General features: G+C 32.4%; 3 protein-coding genes across 3 annotated transcripts; 2 read left to right on the forward strand and 1 right to left on the reverse strand.

Moving 5' to 3' along the window:
* Positions 1-2,062: 2,062 nt before the first annotated feature.
* On the forward strand, positions 2,063-8,232 carry LOC131842131 (signal recognition particle receptor subunit alpha homolog). Its single transcript, XM_059190650.1, has 10 exons — positions 2,063-2,298; positions 2,374-2,626; positions 2,743-2,859; positions 3,394-3,526; positions 4,084-4,240; positions 4,645-4,774; positions 5,514-5,656; positions 5,826-5,981; positions 6,358-6,565; positions 7,066-8,232. Exons 1-10 carry the CDS (start codon positions 2,182-2,184, stop codon positions 7,494-7,496), a joined length of 1,845 nt encoding a protein of 614 aa, XP_059046633.1. The 5' UTR covers positions 2,063-2,181; the 3' UTR covers positions 7,497-8,232.
* An 83-nt stretch (positions 8,233-8,315) lies between these two features.
* LOC131842134 (uncharacterized) lies at positions 8,316-11,395 on the forward strand. Its single transcript, XM_059190652.1, has 4 exons — positions 8,316-9,452; positions 10,024-10,182; positions 10,500-10,629; positions 11,102-11,395. Exons 1-4 carry the CDS (start codon positions 9,330-9,332, stop codon positions 11,365-11,367), a joined length of 678 nt encoding a protein of 225 aa, XP_059046635.1. The 5' UTR covers positions 8,316-9,329; the 3' UTR covers positions 11,368-11,395.
* A 12-nt stretch (positions 11,396-11,407) lies between these two features.
* Positions 11,408-21,948, reverse strand: LOC131842133 (protein maelstrom homolog). Its single transcript, XM_059190651.1, has 11 exons — positions 21,717-21,948; positions 20,029-20,230; positions 19,592-19,735; positions 19,017-19,247; positions 18,207-18,370; positions 17,036-17,179; positions 16,310-16,372; positions 16,140-16,227; positions 15,514-15,567; positions 14,570-14,638; positions 11,408-13,682 (listed from the first exon to the last, which is right to left on the reverse strand). The coding sequence occupies exons 1-11, from the start codon at positions 21,843-21,845 to the stop codon at positions 13,636-13,638; spliced, it is 1,335 nt and encodes a 444-aa protein (XP_059046634.1). The 5' UTR covers positions 21,846-21,948; the 3' UTR covers positions 11,408-13,635.
* Positions 21,949-22,021: the final 73 nt, after the last annotated feature.

A 22,021-nucleotide genomic window follows, 5' to 3' on the forward strand; every position in this document is an offset into this window, starting at 1 on the left:
AACGAAAAAATTAATGTATATGTACAAGGCTATTTATTCACAGAAATAATCAGAAAAGGATGAAAAATAAATGATGAAATTTGTCCAAAGTAGTTGGTAACTAGTATCAACATAAGTGGTTTATTTTTTTGGGACAGTTTCAGTAGCTTACGCGGCACTTATCAGCACGCACTACAAATGTTTGAACTGCAAAATATTCTGTACCGTATTCCGCAGCGCTATCCGCGTGAGTCCAGATAAAAATATCCTAGGTTATGATCTATCTGTTTATAAGATTTTCTTAAAATCCGTCATTACATGAACCTAGGTTGCAACGTTGATATGGATGGAAAGATGGCAATTGCCAACTGTTTATTTAGCCATTGCGCATGCATCGAAAAGCAACATTCTCAACCAATGATCAAATGAAAACTTATTGATTACTCATTTCGTGGCTCGGAGGAGTTATTAGTTATTCCGTAAACATAAATATGAAAATATATATAATATTTTAAATAATTGGCTCTTTATATAAATTTGTTGAATTCGGAGTCTACAATTTGGTTCGGCTCGCTTTCCCAACCAGAATGGAGCCCTAAGACGTGGAACGTTTAATAATCAACAGGTCATCTGGGCAATTCAGGGGAATAATATTACTGGCACCACATTGTACACATTGCACACACCTTCAAGATTCATCGATTAGCTTCTATACTTATTCGATATGTTTATTTAAAATATATATAATATTATAATTATTTTAATTAAAGTGATAGTTATATATTGGATGTAATACATAGGTTTTGTTAATTATTAATGTTTAATTATCATACTTATGAAATAAGTAGATGGCCCGCTCCTGCTATGACTCTACTTTTGTAGCGACATGTGAGGAGCGGGCGCGACTCTATGACTCTGTGTGGGAGGATCCACATCCACACAACAGGAGCAGAGATTGGGGGGGAGGGGAGGCATTCCGTATTCCGGGTTGTCCCCCACGGTGGGCAGAATCGGAGGAACTTGGAAGAATTATTTTAAAATTCTTATATACACGGACGGATGATGCTTTGATAAATAGATTTTCGATGCTATGTACTTATAGAAACAGGGAATAAATAAAAAAAAATAATTGATTAATAAATACAATCAATCGTGAAGTAAAGTATAACAATATTAAAGATTGCAATTTCATACTAATATCATCAAATATCATTAAATGATAGTGACATATGTAAGTGAGCAGTATAGACTCAGATTCATTCATTCACTCTGTGAATGTGTATTACCTCAGGTGAGTTGTTAACTTTATGTCATAAAAACAGGTACTTTTACTGTATAGTTTACTTGACAGCACATACCTTAGACAGCCAAATACACTGCAGTACCTTGAAATAGTGATGTATGGGTTGCAGTATTAAAACATCGATTTCGATACTTTAGATTAGAGTTTGTTTTGGATATTACCAATATTCAATATACATCGATACACAATATATTAATAAGTGAAGCAAAAATTTTATATTTACTTTGTAATTTTTTTACAAACTTTACGCGGCAAGAGAAATAAGAAGTTTAAGTTCGCAAAATTACTGTACTGCACAAAAACAAATCCTAATTAATACAAAAAAAAACTGCTAGCATAAAGTAATTCAGTTAGCTCATCGCGATCATGGCAAATTTACAAGAAACTAACGACAATGGTTTTCAGGTGTTATCGGGTGGAGGTAAATCTAATATAATACGTTATTAGTAATGGGATTAATTATTAATTTACCCCTCCCTCATACTGTAAACATCAGTATAAATAATATTTTAAATAATCGCCTCTTGTATACTATGTTATACTTATATAATAGTAAAAAATGGAATAATAAGGTTACATAAATAATGGTCCACTATAGATCATCGGGCTACCACTATGAATGAACTTTTACTGTTAGTTTAGATTTTATTTTAATATTACGGTATAAAATGACATTGAAAATAAAAGAATGTAACAATAAATATGAACTGTCAAGTTATACCAAAGTGTTCTGGAACTAAATAATTCTGACGTCAATATTTCGATAGAATCGATAAGTATCGCTCATCACTAGTAGTAATATTGTTCAACGTCATAAAAGTAACATCTGTGATTTCTTTTAATTTTAATAAATATTTCGCAAAACTAAATATCTTAAATAATATTGTATAAGAAATAAAATGTTGGACCTCTTTAGCATTTTCAGTAAAGGAGGAATAGTATTGTGGTGTTTTCAAAGCACTAGTGACATTTTTACACCATCCGTGAACTCGTTGATACGTAGTGTAATTTTACAAGTAAGTATTTTATATTTGCCACGCGTTTAGTGAGCACGACTGAATTCTAAGTTTTATTGTGCTTTTTTTTTTTAGGAGCGTACAGGTAACAATACATTCAACCATAATGCGCTAACGCTGCAGTATAAACTCGATAACGAGTTTGAGTTGGTTTTTGTGGTTGCCTATCAACGTATACTCCAACTATCTTATGTGGATAAGTTTCTAAATGATGTCCACTTGGAATTCAGAGACAAGTACAAAAATGAACTGCAGGGAGCTCGTCATACAGGAGACTTTGATTTCAAATTAACATATGATTCGGTGCTTAAGGCTTGCGAGTCATGGGGTAAGTTCCTTTTTTATAATTTTGTTTATGAATTGATGATACTTAACCTAAACGGCAATTTATACCCTCTACTAGTTGTCCAAAGTATATACTTTGTTTTTTTTTTGTAATTACAGCAAAGTCGCAAGCAAAGATTCCAAAGCAAATGAGAACTTTTGAAGATTCTCAAAAATCTAAAAAAACTGTTGCTTCTATGATCGAAAGGAAGGGGGAGGAGAAAAGTAAAAAATCAGGTAAAAATCATTCAGTAATTACATATTTATGAAATTATTAGAAAGATTGCACAGCTTAAGCCAATTTGAAGATATTTTTGCATTTGTAATAGTGTATACTGCAATGCAGATGTTAAGCTAGCACAAATTGCTTTATTATAGTTACTATCTATATCATATTATATTACAAAACATCTTCAAACTGACTTGCCTGTATATGTATAGATTTATAGTATAATTGTTACTTATTACAGACTATTCTATTTTAATTCTAATATTGGACTTACAATCTGAGATACTCAATGCATATGTCATAATTCATCATTTCAGGTTGTTACTATTCACTGTTGGATATAGACCTTTCTCTAAACTATCCACAATGTACCTATGGCAACTTATATAAAATATGAATATATAGATCTATATATATTTATTCTTAACCTATTATTATTTAATAATATAATTATTAATAATATAATCATTGAGAATATTGTTTGCAAACAGTCTGTCCTAATACAAAATTGCTTACTAATAAATTATTTCTTTACATTACAGTGAAAATTGTAGAATCCAAGAGCCTAACTAATGGTAAAGTGGAAGAATCACCGGAGACAGATGATGACGTGATAGCAGCAAATAGAGCCAAACTGGCTCAAAAACTGGCCTCTAAAGGCAAAAAGGAAATCAAGTATGTTAACTTAATGAACATATAGTCACTCTCACATTTATAATTAGTTTGTATAATTTTTGTTTATATAAAAATCTTCATAACAGGTTTTTAAAGTCTCACTACAGGCCAGAGTTGTCTCCTTTTAAGAGTAGGATAGTAACCTTCTAGCCCACAATCTGAGTCCTGGGAAATTCTTTTACGTGAAATAGTATACCAAGATTCTTTAGCAGATGCCAATACAAGAATACTTTATAACTAAGAATGACATCTGACTTAGACTATCAAAATTCATCTCTGTAGGTACTCCAGTAGTACCTATTTCTGTTACTAAGCAGCTTGCTTGGTTAGGTTTGCTGGAAATATATCTTGTATTTCCATTGTAAGATGCAGATTAGGCAGTGCAATTTTAAAAAGTGAGAGATGATATCGTTGTTCTCTGGAATGACAATGCATGACAGGCATCATAGGATACCAGAGTGTCACTTGCTTGATCCATTTCTTTATTTTGCACCTTAGCATAAAATATATTAATGTCTACTATATGGATTATCATTTTATAACTATTTTTATAACAGGAAATCTCCTAAACCAACAAAAAGTCCAAAACCTGAAGAGCGTGTGAAGCAACCACGTGTGTGGGCACTAGGTGGCGACTCCCGAGATCTGCCGTCACTTGACTTCAGTACAGACAAGCCAGAGGATGCAAATGGTACCATCAATCCTGACACACAGGTTTGTTTCCTATATATTTTCTGATTTGTTCTATTTTATTAAGGCTTGGCGACCCAGTTAGTCGACTAGATAGCAGTTGTTCATGTGATGTGTAGTGATTTGTTTTCATTTGTATAAAGACAGCAAAACAGTAATAATAGCTCTATTATTACTTGTATTTTATATTAACATTAGATGTTTATTTATAGTGTAGAATTTTCATAATCATGCTACATACCTTCTGGGGTACCATGCGAGAAATCGAACCATCGGAACTAAAGCGGCGCGCTAAACCGCTAGACCTCCGATGCCGTCAAAATATTCATTTATGTATTGTTTAGTACTTATATATTATGTAGATTTCTGTAACTATTTACAAAATTTTAAATTCTTTGACTTCTTATTGATCAAGTAATTTATTTTAGCTTGTGGGACAAATGACGGGTGCCATCCGCGATTTAGAGGTGGATTCAGAGGAGAGCAGCAGTGAGGATGAGGAGCAAACCACTCAGCAAAACACTAAAAAAAGTGGTGGCATGTTCAGCATATTCAAAGGTAATCATTTCATGAGTTCTACAGCCACTACTGTTCTAATCGTTATGACTTATGGTGCCGAAACATGGTCACAGACGAACTGATCTAACAACTCAAAGTCGCTCAACAAGCTATGGAAAGAGCTATGTCTGGAGTTTCTCTAAGGGTCTAAATCCGAAACGAAATAATTCAGCAGAGAATTAAGGTCGCCGACATAGGTTTTCGTGTTAGTTGAAGTTGTTGTTAGTTGAAGTGGTAGTGGGCTGGTCAAATCTGTCAAAGAACCGATGCTGCCTGGACTAGACGTGTTCTAGAGTGGAGACCGCTAATGGCAAACGTAGTGTAGGATGCTCCGCAGCTTGGAGCGACGACATACGTAAGGTTGCTGGTAATAACTGGAAGTGAGGCACTGTGATTCTCTGCTGGAAGACTGCGGTGGCTTAATGATTATGATGACAGCCACAAATGCATTCGAGTGCATTCATGGATCTTTACCAATTGCTTCTCTTGTAATAAATATATTTAGAGTTTCATTTGCTTTTTTAAAGAATTGTTTCTCATACTTAGATATTTTTATAAATACATTCAATATACATAGGAAACACCCAGGCCAATACAATGATACTCATGAATGCAAATGTTTGTACCGTGTAAGGAATTTGACCCGCGACCACAGAAGGTAAAGTGGTGTGCCAAACTGCTATACCACTGGAGCTGTGGAAGTCTGAAGAATGTTATTTAAATTATTTTTCTTTACTAGGCCTGGTGGGTTCGAAAGCCCTCACTGAAGACTCGATGCGGCCGGTGTTGGATAAGATGCGCGACCACCTGATAGCGAAGAATGTCGCCGCTGATATAGCTAACAAACTCTGTGACTCTGTTGCTATGAAGTTGGAAGGAAAGGTTTGTGTTTATTTTAAAAAAATAATTAAATAATCTTACACTTATTGAATACAATATACTATAACACATTTTAAGATGACATGGTCAGTATTTATTTTGAAATATTTTTAAGATTTTAATACTAATTGATCCCGTGTGCTGCTAGCTTTAATAAATATATTATTTACAGGTACTGGGAACATTTGACAGCGTCGCTAAAACAGTGAAGACCACTCTAACAGAGTCGTTGGTGCAGATTCTATCACCGAAGCGTCGTGTGGATATTCTACGTGATTGTATTCATGCCAAACAGGAAGGCAGACCTTACGTCATGGCATTTTGTGGGGTGAGATTTATTTCATATATTTTTAAAATATAGTATTCGAAATTCAACACGATGGCATGGAAGGGACTGTCATGTCATGTCTGACTATCATGGAGATTGTTAAAGTACAATGCTAACACTAGGGTGTTGTCTCTTTAGATGATCCTGATTAGTTTTTAGTTTAGAGTTCCAGTAACCTATGGCTTATGTACGGCCACATATGTTGTCAGGGAAATTATTAAGAATCTGATAATAATTTGAGATCCTTGTGGCATTAAGGTTTATTTAAACCTTAACTCATATATCTCAAACAACTTTTATTTTAGAAAAATTATATAATTGAAATTATACTTATATTGTTTATCTGTGTGTTTGACCTCTATAAATCTTTTAATAGGTGAATGGCGTGGGCAAATCGACTAACCTTGCCAAGATCTGCTTCTGGCTGATTGAGAATGAGATGTCGGTGCTGATAGCGGCGTGCGACACGTTCCGTGCCGGCGCGGTTGAGCAACTGCGGACGCACGCACGGCATTTGAACGCACTGCATCCTGAATCCAACCACCACGGACGCAAAATGGTGCACTTGTACGAGAAAGGATATGGTGAGATATTATCGAACTCATACTTAAAATTGTTTATTGACATAGGATACTTGCGTCCGTTTATATATATGTATATTTTTAATCACATTGTTCTGGCTGGTATCACATTAGTTTAAGTGTTTTAAGTTATTTTTTTAAATTTAATTATTTAGTATTGGAACGATGGAATTGACATCATCACATTTTGTGTACAAAAATACCCAAAAAAAAAAATGTACGTACTTATTTATATTGAAAACCCTTGGTTTTAACAATCAACAGCAATCAAGGTTTTTTTATTATGACACGCTATTATGCTAATATCGATTCTTCTCATAAGACGGTGGTTTTGACCTACTTGATTGAAAGCCCAGTTGTATATTTGTGGCGGTCGCGAGTTTGGCCGTAGCATTCAAACATACTCAAATATGATTACATTGTTCTGGATTTTTCTACATATGTATTGTTTTGCCTAGATGGCGCAGTTAAACACGTTCAAGATTATTTATTTGTTTTAACAGGCAAAGATGCTGCAGGCATAGCCATGGAAGCAATCCGTTACGCTTCAGATACCAAGATCGACGTGGTACTCATCGACACTGCGGGCAGAATGCAAGATAATGAACCGCTGATGCGAGCTCTAGCCAAATTGATCAAGGTCAATGAACCCGACTTAGTGTTATTCGTTGGGGAAGCACTAGTCGGAAACGAGGCTGTCGACCAACTCGTAAAATTCAACCAAGCCCTAGCTGACCACAGTTCGTCTACCAATCCACACGTGATCGACGGAATTGTACTCACTAAATTCGATACAATAGATGACAAAGTCGGCGCTGCCATATCCATGACTTATATTACCGGTCAGCCGATTGTTTTTGTTGGAACAGGCCAAACCTACACCGATCTGAAGGCGCTGAACGCTAACGCTGTGGTCCATGCCCTGATGAAGTAACCAACTGTTGTTTAAACTGTCTATTTCACGTCCCCAACTTGTCACACGTATACTTTTTTGGTCCTTTTTATCTATTCTCCTATTATATAAATCTTTAACTATTAAATATTATAACTATGTTTCTCAATCTTGTGTGATATGATAATATATTATACGCCTAAGTATATAAAATTTACAATTATTATATTTTACCAATACAAAGCTAGGAAATTATATGTAGTTAAATATTTTTTCGGGATCATGTTATGGTATAATGCAATATTATTGTACAAAGCAATGAGGCATAGTGGAGAGAATTTAGTATTTTTGTTGTATTTTGAAAGATTTTCAGAGAAAGTGTATATATTAAAGGAATAAATTGATGAAATATTTAAACAATGTGTTATGGAAAGAGACTAATAGATTTTTTAAGATTGTTATTGTTGACAATGACACATACTACAAAATAAAACTGTTTTTATTATAACTGTGACATTCAATATCACATTTTTTTTAGTTCTTTCTACAAACCGGGAACTTCACACGATTAAAATATTTATAAGTTTCCATTACATATTGTTAAATAAATCATAAAATATTTTCTACTTTTTCTATTGCAAAATATGGCAATTCGTTAAATTTTCCTGATTTTCTTTCTTTTTTTTTTATTTAATTTTGTTTTAAATTCATCGCGAGGACGGACCACTGCCGTTTTAGTGTATTTCTTTTTTTTTAATAAATGTTTAGTTTACTCTAATTTTATTTTCTTTCATAAAATAATGATACAGGGATTATAATTTATTTTGATATATTTTTAAAGAAGTTGATGTCAGTAATTATATTTTACTATAATTTATTTTTAAAACCGTTTAACTTATTACAAGACCGTGCTTATGTATGTGCACCTGTATGGTATATAGTATTTACAATCTCATACAAATCGGCTTGAGTAGGCAAATTGTGTGATCATTTGTATAATTTTATTTATATTATTATAAACAATTATTGATAGTTGTTGAAAGTTAGTGACGTTTATTACTGATCATACAAGATATATGAAGTCTAATTTGACAAGCTCAATGTGTGCCTTTTCCAGTTCCAAATTTATTGTAGGATTTATGTTTTTTACATTCGTTTATAAGAATGTATATGGTCAATTCATTGCCTATATTATACGCTTTATCAAATTCATCATGTTGGTTTCATATACAATTATTTTGGTTTTATTTAATATTTGTTGACGATTCTAGAGTATTGATGTAATTATCCTTTATTTGTTAGAATTACATTTTTACAGTTTCCATAGGAAGTACCCATGTAATAATTTAAATAAAATAATAAACATTTTTTTATTACAAAGGTCTTGGTCTCCAAGATTATTTTATTCCGTACTTTATTATGAATTATAAAGTTAGGGGTCACTATTAGTTTCATTTGTCAGAGTTTGTTCCGAATTAGGCATTATTTCTGATGCAGTTTGCTTTGCAAGTTGTGTCAGAGCTTTTCACCGAAATTATTGGGTATGAAGGCATGGTTACTTACTAAAGGCAATGCATGAAGTGTGTCACCAAAGTCCCAAGCAATATAGCACTATACTGTTTGGCATTCCGGAGGTCTAAGATGATTATTATGGTCAAATTACAATGATAACCGAGACGATTGTGCAAAAATAGTTGTTAGCAGGTTACAATGACGTATAATTAGCGAATTACTGACGCCTAATACTTTTTTCCGACCACTAATTAACCAACATCCTAATTAAAACAGATAATTTTCTATATCGGACAGTTTTATTTCAACCGAAAACTATCGCAGGACGGGTGTTTTTTAGAATAGTGTAAAATAGTTTACAAAATGGAAAAAATGTATCAATACGTAGAATCAGCTGTAGTTAATTATAAATTGAGTTATTGTTGCTGGATAGCGCCTGTTAGGATAGGTATAATAGTGGTTGGATATTTTAATTTGATTGCTGCGGTAAGTATTTTATTTTAATATCATGACAACGGTTAGGTATTGCTAACGTTTGACCGACTGCGTTATGAATTGACTGGTATGAGATTGTCATATCTGTAATTTTACTCCTATATCTCAACCTTCGACTGAAACATAGCTTAGCTTACGAAGCAAGCTGTTTGATATTGTCAATAGGTGAGTCCATAGATAAGATAATATTACATAGTGAAACAAAGGCTTCACGCAGACGACTTTGTACCTCGGTGATGTTGTGGTGGAAGATAAGTATGGATATGGATATCGTTTGAGTTTTCTCTGCCTAACGAGGCATGTGTCATAAAAATATTAAATAACTCAAATTTTAGGTGTATGTATACCTATAAGCTTGTGCTCTATATTAATGACAGATTTTTATTAAATTAGGTGTTATTTTGCGGAAGGCCATATTATTAGATACTTAATGGTTTTGTATTATTTTGTGTAATTAATGACGTATCTGCAGTTACTTACGCGCCTTATTGTTTTTTAAGTCAATTGTTTTATAATTCGAGTATTACATTTTATATTTATGCACGTTCCTACTATATTTCAGATAGTTTCTTTGGTGGGCACAGCGAACGAGACATTTTCACCGACTATTATGAAGGTTCAAGAGATAATATTAGAAGACAATGCATCCAAACCCATTCCAATTCTGGCCTATTCCACGGATATGTCATTTACTGTTCTGTTGTTATGCGGGATATATCGGGTAGGTTGACTTTATTAACTTAAATATATAGAATTAAACGAGTGAAAACTTTTTTTAAAATTTTAACCAAGGATCATATCGATCACGTGAGGATATTTCAAAGTAAAAACCGTACCATAATCTATTCATCCGTGGTGACATAGATCATATTTACATTTATCTGGGCTACACCAAAGAACTGTGCATGACATTTGTATTCCTGACTTGCTCTCCGGTGATCGAAACACCTAAAGCGCAATCAAAACCGCATCCAAATCCGTTTTTCGTACGTATATAATTCGTTTATACTACAAGTTATTACAGTACTTCTATTTCAGAATGATATCGTATTGTTGCAAGTGTATATATATTATACTATAGCGACGGTGGTAACGTCCATTCTAGTGTATTCAATGGTCATTGCTGCTATAGACGTACTCCTCGTTATTACGATTATATTTAGTACAAGTGAGTATAATTTATTATATTTAATTTAATCAAAGTGAAAAGGATGACAGTACCAACTTCATATATAACATAAAATCATCTGTATTGTAGTATACAGATTTTTTTAATTTAAAATATATTTTTAAATATACCTAAACTAATATAGAATAACTATGTAGTAATTGTTATTCTATATATGTAATATTATGTTATCTGTGTCTATACTAATATGTAAGATTATATTATTACATAAAAATGTGTGGCCTTATTGCTAAAAACTTCTTACAGGTAAATTTTACGATGAAGAAACAATCAACAATATCAATAGCAAACATGTACCTCTATATCTCTAATCAAGCCAATTCTTAGTTACTCCGTACAAGGCCAATTTTTGTTCCATTTTTAAATGTCATTAATTCAGTATTGACGGCCCATTGATCCTCTAATTTGAAAATAAAAATTGTGCAATGAAGTAATTTGTTTAAAATTCTAGTATTCCAAGTCTACATGCTCCTGTTGGTGTGGAGCGCGATAGTAGAAATAAAAGAGGCGTCAGCAGACAAAAATGGTGACATTAAAGTGGTATACAGTTCTGTGGACCAGGAGATAAAAGAGATGGTCACGAAACCCGTCACCGATGTTGAATCACCCTCAATCGCCGACGAGCCAGAAGCAGGTCCTGCTCCAACAGATGAAGAAACGACTACAGAGTACAGAGATACTAAATTAGAAACAGTAAAGGAAGAAAAGGAAGGTTGAAATAAAACTCGACATTTATTACATGTACATATATTGGTATATGTTGATCACATTAAATTTTTTTTTTCTAACCAGACGTGGTTTCGATTTTTATCCTATTTTTAAGAATGTAGTATATAGTTTATTAGACACATTGGATATTATCTTTGATTCTGTAAGTTCTATATCTAACCTAGATCTAGGAATGAGAAAAAAAGATGCCTTCTTTTGTCTGTCAGTACACATTTGTGAAATTTCACAAATTATTATGAATAAATGCATAGATCCAGGCAAAATAGAGATTTACTTCACTTACTATTCGATTTAAAAATGTTATCTCACAAATTACCACAAAGTATTATAATGAAATAAAGAAACAATAATAATAAAGAATCCAAATTATTAAACCATATGTCATAAAACAAATGTAACACGAGATTCTTGCATTCAGCATATTTTTTAAAGTTCAACAGTAACAAAATCTTTGTCATAAAAACAAAAAAATAACATTTTTTTACAAATAAGACATAATAATTAAATTTTCGTGATTAATATACATTATTTGTATATATTTACCGGGTCTTAACACGAGTAATTTTATGGTAAATAAAGGTATTTATGTCTCTCAACATTTCGACTAGATTGCGCTAGCCGTGGTCACGAGCTGACTGTGTGAGCTAGTGCAACCTAAAATTATTCGTGCTAAAATCCGGTTAATAATATAAATAATGTACATTAAACACGAAAGTTTAAAAATAACTAAGACAAAATTATATTCAAAATAGCTTTAATTATAAGCACATAAGTTTTTGGTCTACTTCCTATGAGTCATTCGACGCATACTAATGTCGTCGTCGTCGTAATAGAAATTAAAAAAGAGTATCCCATAATAATTATGATACACTGTGGTACGTCTTAAGTCTTACTAATCTTATGCACTAAGGTTTCAAGTCTCTTTATCTTGCAAATACATTGCCATATTTTTATAGTTCAAACTGCCAAAAAACTTAAGAAGATACTGGCGGCAGTAGCAGATGAGACAAACAGACACAGTAAATCTACATGTAGTAATATACCAGAACATCCATTTTTTTTTAAATCCTAATATAAGAGGTAATAATCATAAGAGGAACAATCAATATATTCTCCCTACTGAAGTCGGAAGCTGGGTATACTCATGAATGCAGCATTGTCCCATCTAATTAGGTTTAGTTTTCTACACTAAGTGACAGATAAGAATTTAGCAATATCTATGATTTAATATGACACTTATTTTAACACTAATACTTATTTTTAACAACAATAATAAATGCAAACGCACCAGACGTGCTAAAATACATCTGCCTCAAGAATATGTATTTAAGGTGTAGATTAAAATAATAGATGCCATTGGGGAGTATTTAAATAGTGAATACTGGTAAAAATTATAGACTATATGTTTCCAACATTGAAATGATTAATAAAATAGTTATTTTAGTGAAACTACAAGATATGTCATTTAAGTTACTTTCTTAAAAGAATGAACAACCTCGAACCTTTAAAATGAAATGGACGTTAAATTTGATATCGTCATAGTTGTACTTTCTATAATACATAACAACACGAATACAAAAATAAGTTTAACACTACATAATACGTAACAATAGAAAAATAATGTCATTTTAATAGGTGTAGATAACTATTAATATCACAAAAATAGCACTCACTTACAAAAATGCATACCTAATTAACATATCCATAAGTTGAGCTTAAAATTTAAATGGTTTATAACCATATAATATAAAAAAGTATAATTTCCTTCGAAACTATTTCAACTATTGCAATTCCATCACAATTTAATATGAGAAAGAACAAATGAATGCAATAGTCAAAAGAGGTTATTAAGGCGATTGGCATCTTTAGGAGTAAGGGTACATTTTGACATATTTTAAAATTTTTATTAACACTTTGTTGACCAAAACAATTTTACAGCGAACCTATGTCAGCGGCTAATATTTTGAAATAGAACATTGAAGTACGTCATACTAAATAAACCACTTCACTATTGATAGACTAGATAATGCAAGTGAAATTACAATTAAACTCGTATCCGGTCAGAAAAGTGTTAATTATACAGGATGCACAGAAGAGTTGGGGTACTCATCGTGTATAAGTAATTTCGTCTTTAAAACATAACTGCTTATGGCGTTAAGTACACAAATCATTTGAGAAACACGTTAAACGGCATACCTCTCGTAAATTTTTCCTCAAGCATGTTTAGAGAATACGCATGAGTATAGTTGTACAAATTTATTTCTTCTTTCTCATATTATCGAAGCTGCCACGTAGGCCGCGACCTGAAACAAGAAATATTTATTGTGATAGTCTAGATAATTATGCTATTACTACTATAAAAACAAAATTGTCTATACTGAATTTAATGTGAGATTATTTTTAGTTTAAATGACTCCAAAAAGGGAAGGTTCGGCTATAAATTTTTAATGTTTGTTACTTCATAACGCCGTCATTTAGAAATCGATTTGGAAAAATATATGTTTTATTTCAAAGAGTATACTTTCAGGTAGGTACTTGTTTCTTAGTGTTTGAAGTCGGTTCAGAATCACAATCAGAAAATTATTGCAAAACTAAATTATAATACATCTGTGTTACAGAATCAAGCAACCTTAAATAGAGTTTTTTTGAGGGTTGATAATGGAATGGTGCACCCGCCCGCGCCAACGGTTTACGCTGGCGGGGCACCAGTGGAGGATGATAAGACGAGCATGAGGTCAGGTCAGTTAGCCCGTAGTGCAAATTCACCAGGAATTTAACACGATGGTTTCCAGGGGGAACCGCGTGGAGGTCGACCTGACATAGTACATTGCTAGCAATGGGGTTATCAATCCACATTACTAACAATCCCCTTCCCCATCCTTAAATAGAGCTAGACTCTGTACAAATAATAATACTACTTTCATCAAGAAACAGTAGAAATAAATAAAATGAAACAAAACCGAAACTTTTGTAATAAACTAGCCATACCTACTGTAGGATTGCTCACGTGGCTGCGAAGTTTGTATGACGGTTATAAAAACTATTTTATAATAGTTTTCTACTTCAATTCTTATAAAATTTCAATTCAACATCATGAATACAGTTGGTATACAGTTTGGTATACCTTTTACGACTAGCCTTGTATAGGAAACGCAATATCAATGGTGTTACAGAAACAATAAAATATTACCTCGACCGGCAGATAGTTTTGGAAAGTTGTCTTCGGTGAGTTCAGGAGCGGGACGAATGCTCTGCGAATCTGTTAATTAGAGGACAAAAGTCACTTGTTTTAGTTTAAGTAGTTATTGTACTGGAATCTATTTTTTAAATAAAAGGAATGGAATACAACTTGATAGGAAGGTAACCGTCGTGTATATACATGAACAGCCGTAGTGCTTGACATACTCATATAACGCTCGAGGTACTTCATAGGTGTTGCCATTCCTGTGGACTAATATATTCGGTCTCAATCCCCAGTAATTTTACTGCTACATCTCATTATTAAACTGCTGCACTGCCAAAGAGTGGAACACACTTCCAGCTTTTGTGTACCCGGAGAAATACAACTCCGGATTCTTCAAGTCTATGGTGATTAGATATCTTCTGGGTAAGCGCGCTACATTCTAGATCTTGCCATCATTTACCATCAGATGAGGTAAGACCAAGCGCAATCCCATTATTAATAAAAAAAATGTTTCATAAGCTACTTGAAGCTTTTTGGGATAAATGGGGGCTCCACCTGGCGAACTTAGCACAGACCATTAATAGAAATATTTCTTCAAATAAACTTAATATAAGCACTTTTAAATAGTCACCATTTATATAGATTAAGCATTGAGCATACTACTGAGACGTAGGTACTTCTGAGTAAGATAACAATTGTGTCTAATGTGAGAAAAAGTGTTTTGTCTTTGTCAGTTATTTAGTAGAAGCAAGTTATATGAGCAGTAGCAAGCTGCAGTAGCATGCAAGATTATTTTCATCTAAATATTTCTTGTAATTCAGGAAATTAGTATATATTTCTCAACTACAAAATTATGTTAAGTACAGTATAGTATGTATGTATTTTCTTTTTCAATTAAACTCATTTATGTTTTACAAATATAAAACCACAAACTGTGATATTGTACTTACAGTCAATTTTCGGTAAGCGCAAGGGCTGATGTGTTCGTTTTTCTCTCAGAGAACCTAAAAATAAAAATTAGCATTTATAAAACACTTGTCCATTATCCTTTCTCAGTTTATTTATAAAGGATAGTCAATGTCCAACCTTATGAAGACAATGTTAATGTTAAATTTCATTACATAGGAAGTATATACTTTGTGTAAAATTCAATAAAGAAAAGGTATAAACAATATGTTACAAAACACATGTATATTTATAATAAGGCGGCCTTATCTATTGGCAATCTTTTCAAGACAACCTTAAGGAAACTGATTTAAATATCGAACTGGTAGGTAATATGCAAACAATAGAAAAGTAAAAAAAAAAGTAACAAAGATATAATGATGATGAATTTTATTGTGTATTTTTATGATCCGTTCAGTTGTATTAGTACACATTGGTTATATAACTCAGAAAACGAGCTGCTGAGGAGTTACCTAATAATTATAAGTTTAATTTATAATAAAATAAAATAATATTAATTTATATTATATATAATATAAATTAATATTCTATCATAAAATAATGTAAAAGCTAGTTTGGACTATCCATAAACAATAAAAATTCAAAATAAAATAAAATCTACACTACTCACTATCTAAAGTGGAGTTCAAGTTGCTGCAATTAAATGAGTCACTGGTGCCTTCATTATGCACTGACGAACTGGCATACGAAGTCGTGGCCTGTACAAAGGAACAAGCAATCATATGAAATTTAATGCTGACAAAGATATATTTATTATATTAATAAAAAATATATATTTACGATGGCGTTCGCTACAGACGGGCCGGCACGAACTCTCTTTTGTTCTTTATACGTATGAATACTCTGAAATAAAAAATATATCGGCGTCACGTTACATTGTAAGATATTTGAGATATTAATATCTGAAGAAGGTCTTATAATTTTAATAACATTTTTTACAATTTTTGTCTGTCTGTCTGTTTGTTCCGGCTAATCTCTGAAATGGTTGGACCGATTTTGACAGGACTTTTATTGGCAAGTAGCTGATGTAAGAAGGAGTAACTTAGGTTACTTTTATTTTAGAAAAAATCTTTTATTTTATAGAAAAATAAAGTTAATTTCCACGCGGATTAAGTCGCGTGTAGCTAGTTGATAAATAAAAATAACCTACATAATAGTCAACACAAGTAAACCTCTGCCTGTACTAAATAAATAATGAACAACAAAAAACAACAATTGTAAAAAATATATTAAATAAAATTTAAAGAGGAAATTCTCTACTTCTTTTTTTAACTCTGTTAAAAATTTAAAGAGGTATAAATTAAAATCATACAGTAATTCAATTATTCGTTCTGATTCGGCTGTGTAACTTTAAGATGCTTTTGGTGATCTAGCGGTTTAGTATATCGACTTCTTTCGTATGGTTGTGGGTTCGATTCTCGCAAGATACAGACCGAATTCTCGCGCTGTGTATAAATTGCTTATCCTGGTACATTAACTACAGAGTATATACTAAAAAAAACTCACGTCCATATCGTAGTCCACAGGAATATGTTTCCCCGGCTCAAGTTCAATGCCAACAACTGGACAGCAACTGTCGAGAATGGTGTAGGCCCATCTTTTTGTGCGAGAAATGGTGCATTCTATAGACTTATCAGCATTTTCATGGGTCTAAAAGTACAATTATTAAATGGTGAATTTTTATAGACTTGGTAATGTTTCCGGCAGCTTGATTGTTTTAATAATTTTTTATTTATAAACTTTTTGAGTTTATTGTAAACTCTTGAGATCAGTGTAAAATTATTGCCTGTTTTTCTTGAATATTAATATACTCATCCCACTCGAATCATATTGCCATTTAATAGATTTATATTATTTTGTTTAATTAGCACCAAACTGTTCGGTGAACAAACGGCGCCGAACAGTTAACGCTAGGCCCTCCAAGCTATATCCGAAACCTACTTGATGCTGACAATCGTTCAGAAGAGAAATACGTATCGCAATATGGGTGTAGACTTAATAACGGTCGAAATTTGATCGCCATTAGAGAAGGTCGTAACGGCAGTCATGTGTCCGCACTGAATATTTGTGATTTCACACATGGTAATTGTAGCGGAATTAAACAAAATAATATAAATCCATTAAATACTGAAATGGACTTCCGCAAAATAACACTTAGTTTGATAAAATATTGGTAAAATTCATAAATAGGATAGATTAGATTTATTGTCCGTAATAGATGAACTTTAAAAATAGTTAAATATCAGCAAGCTACTTCATCAGTAAAGAATATGGTTTTAATTTATATAATCCTTATAATCTTCGTTCTCGTGCAAAGCCAGGACGACTTATTAGTATTATGTAAAGGGTTGCGTTGGAAAAGTAATCCGAAATTGAACTGAATAACTTTCCAGTTACATGAACATAATAATGTTAATTTCTTCATTTTTTTTTCATTCGAATGGCAATCAAGCTTACGGCCTATATGAAAGTAAGTGGGAACACTGGGAACCATGGCTATATACATGAATAGCACGGAGTTCACGTTGTCACGTGGCGCCCGTGTTGTGGTACCTTCATACTTCACTGCTATATCTCACACAGCAACTCCAAACAACTATCAAGTGCTTGGTGGCTGAAGTAATTGAGGCAGATGTATTCACGAAGATAACTTTGTACAAAAACTACTAATACAGACCTCACATCCAATACCAGGTGTATATTTAAATAGATCTTTTTTCAACTGAGCTAATGCAAGTGACTCCTTGGGAAAACCTTCGTCACTGCGAGATTTGATGGCATTAATCAGTGTGAAGAATAGAGTATCAAGCTTGTATATCCTGAATATGCTGTCATCTTCAGCTGTAGTAAAAAAATACACACTGAGCGAATCCGAAATGTTCGATTGTTATATTTGACGGCCTCGATGGACTACCACATTACTTCCGATGGTCGTGGATTCGATTCCTCGCACGGCACAAACATTTGTATTCATGATTTGTTTGGCCTGGGTGTTTTCTATGTATATAATGTATGTATTTACAAAAAATGTATCTATATATTTGTATCAGTTATCTAGTATTCATGACATAAGCTTTAACTAGCTTATAGTTAAAGCTTGTGTCATGGATACTAGACTAGATAGCGCTGTGTATAGTCTTGAAATTATTATAATACATTATATTCATGATTAGGGGCCACATATTGTTAGTTTGGTAAGGTGGAAGGCAATTCAAAGTTTATTATAAGATAACAAATTTATATTCAAAATAAAAGCTTCTTTAACAAAAGCCTGTTGTGTTACTTATCAATAAATAGCCTTTTTGTCGGCCTCCGAGTTCTAGTGGTTTAGCACACCACCTTACTTCTGATTGAAAATGGTTGGATTCGATAGCACACATAACACAAGCTCTATGCTTAGCTTAACACTAAATAGAGCTGTGTGAATTCTCTAGGGCAATCTATTATTATTATTATAATTAATAAATGTAAGTATTTCACCACTTACCAGCTTTGCTACACATTTGTAATATGAAGTCTTGGACTGGCGCAATTTTATCAGGAATAGTGAAAATCGGCGGCAGGGAATTTACATTGGGATCTTGTTGTTTCAAATAATCCACACAGTTTGCTAATATTTGCATGAAATTACTGCGACTTTGAGTATCGTCCGGCATTTCCAAACCATATTCTTGGCTTCCTATTTTTATGTCAGAAGCATAACCAATCGGTATGTGAGCTGAAATGGGCAATGAGTTTATATTTTGAAAATTCAGTCATGTCTTCATTAATATTCACACCATTACAATATTAAGTATTGTTAAACAACATATACAGTACTTAAACATCCAAAATAATATTTACAATTTCCTTAAACACAATTTTTTTTGTGTTTTGGCAGTACTTCCTACTAATTTGGTTTTGACTACTATAAACAATAATTTTATATATTAATCAATAACTATTTGTAACGATGATAATCATACTTTAAATTTCTTTAGTGTTTGGAGAACACGACAAAATGGACACCGTAAAATATGTGATATCATATTTTTCAATAGTATAATAAAAAAAAGGACTTACGAGGATTGATCAATTCATGATATATATCCTTGATACCATCTTGAAGATTGAATCGCAAGATGGTACTCTCACCAATTACATATTCTGTGCCTGCTTTACAATAGAAGTTCACATCCATCAGGTATATATCTTCATATTTAATACCTGATAATAAAAAAATACTGTTTACCTGTACAAGTTACAGAGAAGCCATATGGAGTCCATATGAAGTCATAAATTATGTCACATGTTGAGATATATTTTTTGTTTTATATAAATTCATGTTGTTGAGATTTTGTAATTGAATTAACCTAATTAGAATTAAGGGTTAACAAACAAATAGAAACAATTATCTATTTAAGATGTCATGTCGATACATATTACTACTGTATTATAGTTTTTAAAACAAGTAGATTCCAAATTATAATATATTGAAATAAAAGGAATCATGTACTTACTGCCATTAAAGCTTTTCAACTTGACTAAATTGTTGATGTCTTTGCGTTCAGCTTCTTCTGCATCCCGGAGTTCCTTCTCCTGTCGCTCTATTTCAGCCAATGATACACCATTGGATGTAAACTTCAAGTCAGGAACATTTTTTTTCTGTTTCTCTTGCTTTGCTATAGCTTCAAATTTAGACCTTACAGGTGGTGGTGCCCTCTAGAAATTTAATTTCTAATTGACATATTGTCTATACCTACATATCAGTGTCAGTTCCAAAACTTAAAAATGCCTCCATCCTAAGACTTTACATCCCCCCCCCCCCCCCTACATCAAACATTTTTTCAAACATACATATTAACAAACAATTTGTCCAATTACTATTACTATTAGTTATTGTGGCTTTATTACAATTATATCTTTATTTTCAAATACATTGACCACAAACAATTTACTTGATGACCCTCTTTTAGTGGCCAAGTTGTTAAAGGTGCATTGATGATAAGATGTGTATTCTCCGGCAAGTTCGAATTTGCTGCCCCCAGAAATTGCTGCCTGGGCATGGGCCCCATGTTGGTCGCCCCTAGATTCAGTACTGATGTTTATAAACACATTACACTAAATCTACTACATTGAATATAATTTAGTTTTCACCTATGTATTTCTAGTGATCTAAGGCAAAAAACAGACTCCATTTTCACAGGAAAATATATTCACTCCAAAGTAAGGTCAAGTTGCTACTCAATTGACTCGATCTAATAGATTCTAAACCTATTTCAATTCTGTACTAAATCCTAGTGTTGTAAAGTACACAATGATTACATATTTACTTAATTTTTTATGAAGATTATTGAATTATTTTGTTATTAGTACACCTAATCAGCAACCAATGTTTCTGATGATGGGGGATTGCTAATATTGTTAGATTCTGAATTATCTATGTTGCTAGTTGATATGAAACACAACATTCCAATATAGTATTCAATGATAGACAGTTAATGGTCACCACACCATTAACCATTCTAGTGCTAAGCAATTTTTGCTTAATGTTATATACATTGCACACATACATTTATGCAAAAATATTGTATAATGCCATCTAGTAAGCAGTAGACAACACTCTAAAATATCTATATTAGTTTTTGTGATAAAAAAACACTGCATAGCTGTAAAACAGTTGAACTGTACTAGACTCATAATTTATTTTAGTAAATAGAGCCTGTATTAAGTTAAAGCTTCATTTTATCTATATTCACTAATGTATGTGGACAAATAAATAAATATAGATAATGTTGGAAACTACTTGAATAAATAATAATTCATAATTAACAGTGTTTACAAATACACACACACACATTTTTTAAACCAAGCTTGTAAAAGGATTTTAATGAAATTTAATATGAAGATAGATTGTATCATGTGGATGAATAAAAGCTTAGGTCATAATTTATCAAGCCAAGGTAATAACCAGGTAATATCATAAAAAAATTGTATATGAATAAAAAAGCTCACTCAGTACAATGTCTCCAACTACCCCAGAAAGCAACAAAATCAATAGTTTTAACAGAACCCTTCAAAATGTTTTTGTACGCGCAAAATGAAATTAGTATAAGGAATTTGTTAATTAACAGGTCCGTTATTAATAAATCCGACATAGATAAATCGACATAAATAGTGTATAAATTTTAAAATGTACAATACATACACTCCATGAAGGGCCAGCGGCGGTAGCCACATCTGCCAGGTTTGCGTAATTTATGCCTATTTTTTTTTGTTCTTCTTTGAAATCCAACATATAGTAGTAAAATGCATTTCTTATCGGTTTCTTTGGCATTTTTCTTTTTTTATAATATTATTCCTTCACACTTGATACAAATAAATTCTAGATGAAAAAATAACGAGCGTACAATATAAAAAAATTGCAAACTGATACTGCACTTACTGCAGTTGACTGCAGAACAGAATGACACAAACATAAACACCTCCTGTACGTCATTATGAATGTCCATG

Source organism: Achroia grisella, unplaced genomic scaffold, assembly GCF_030625045.1.
Source record: "Achroia grisella isolate CSIRO2021 unplaced genomic scaffold, CSIRO_AGI_Agris_v1 utg2138, whole genome shotgun sequence".
Lineage (NCBI taxonomy): Eukaryota > Metazoa > Arthropoda > Insecta > Lepidoptera > Pyralidae > Achroia > Achroia grisella.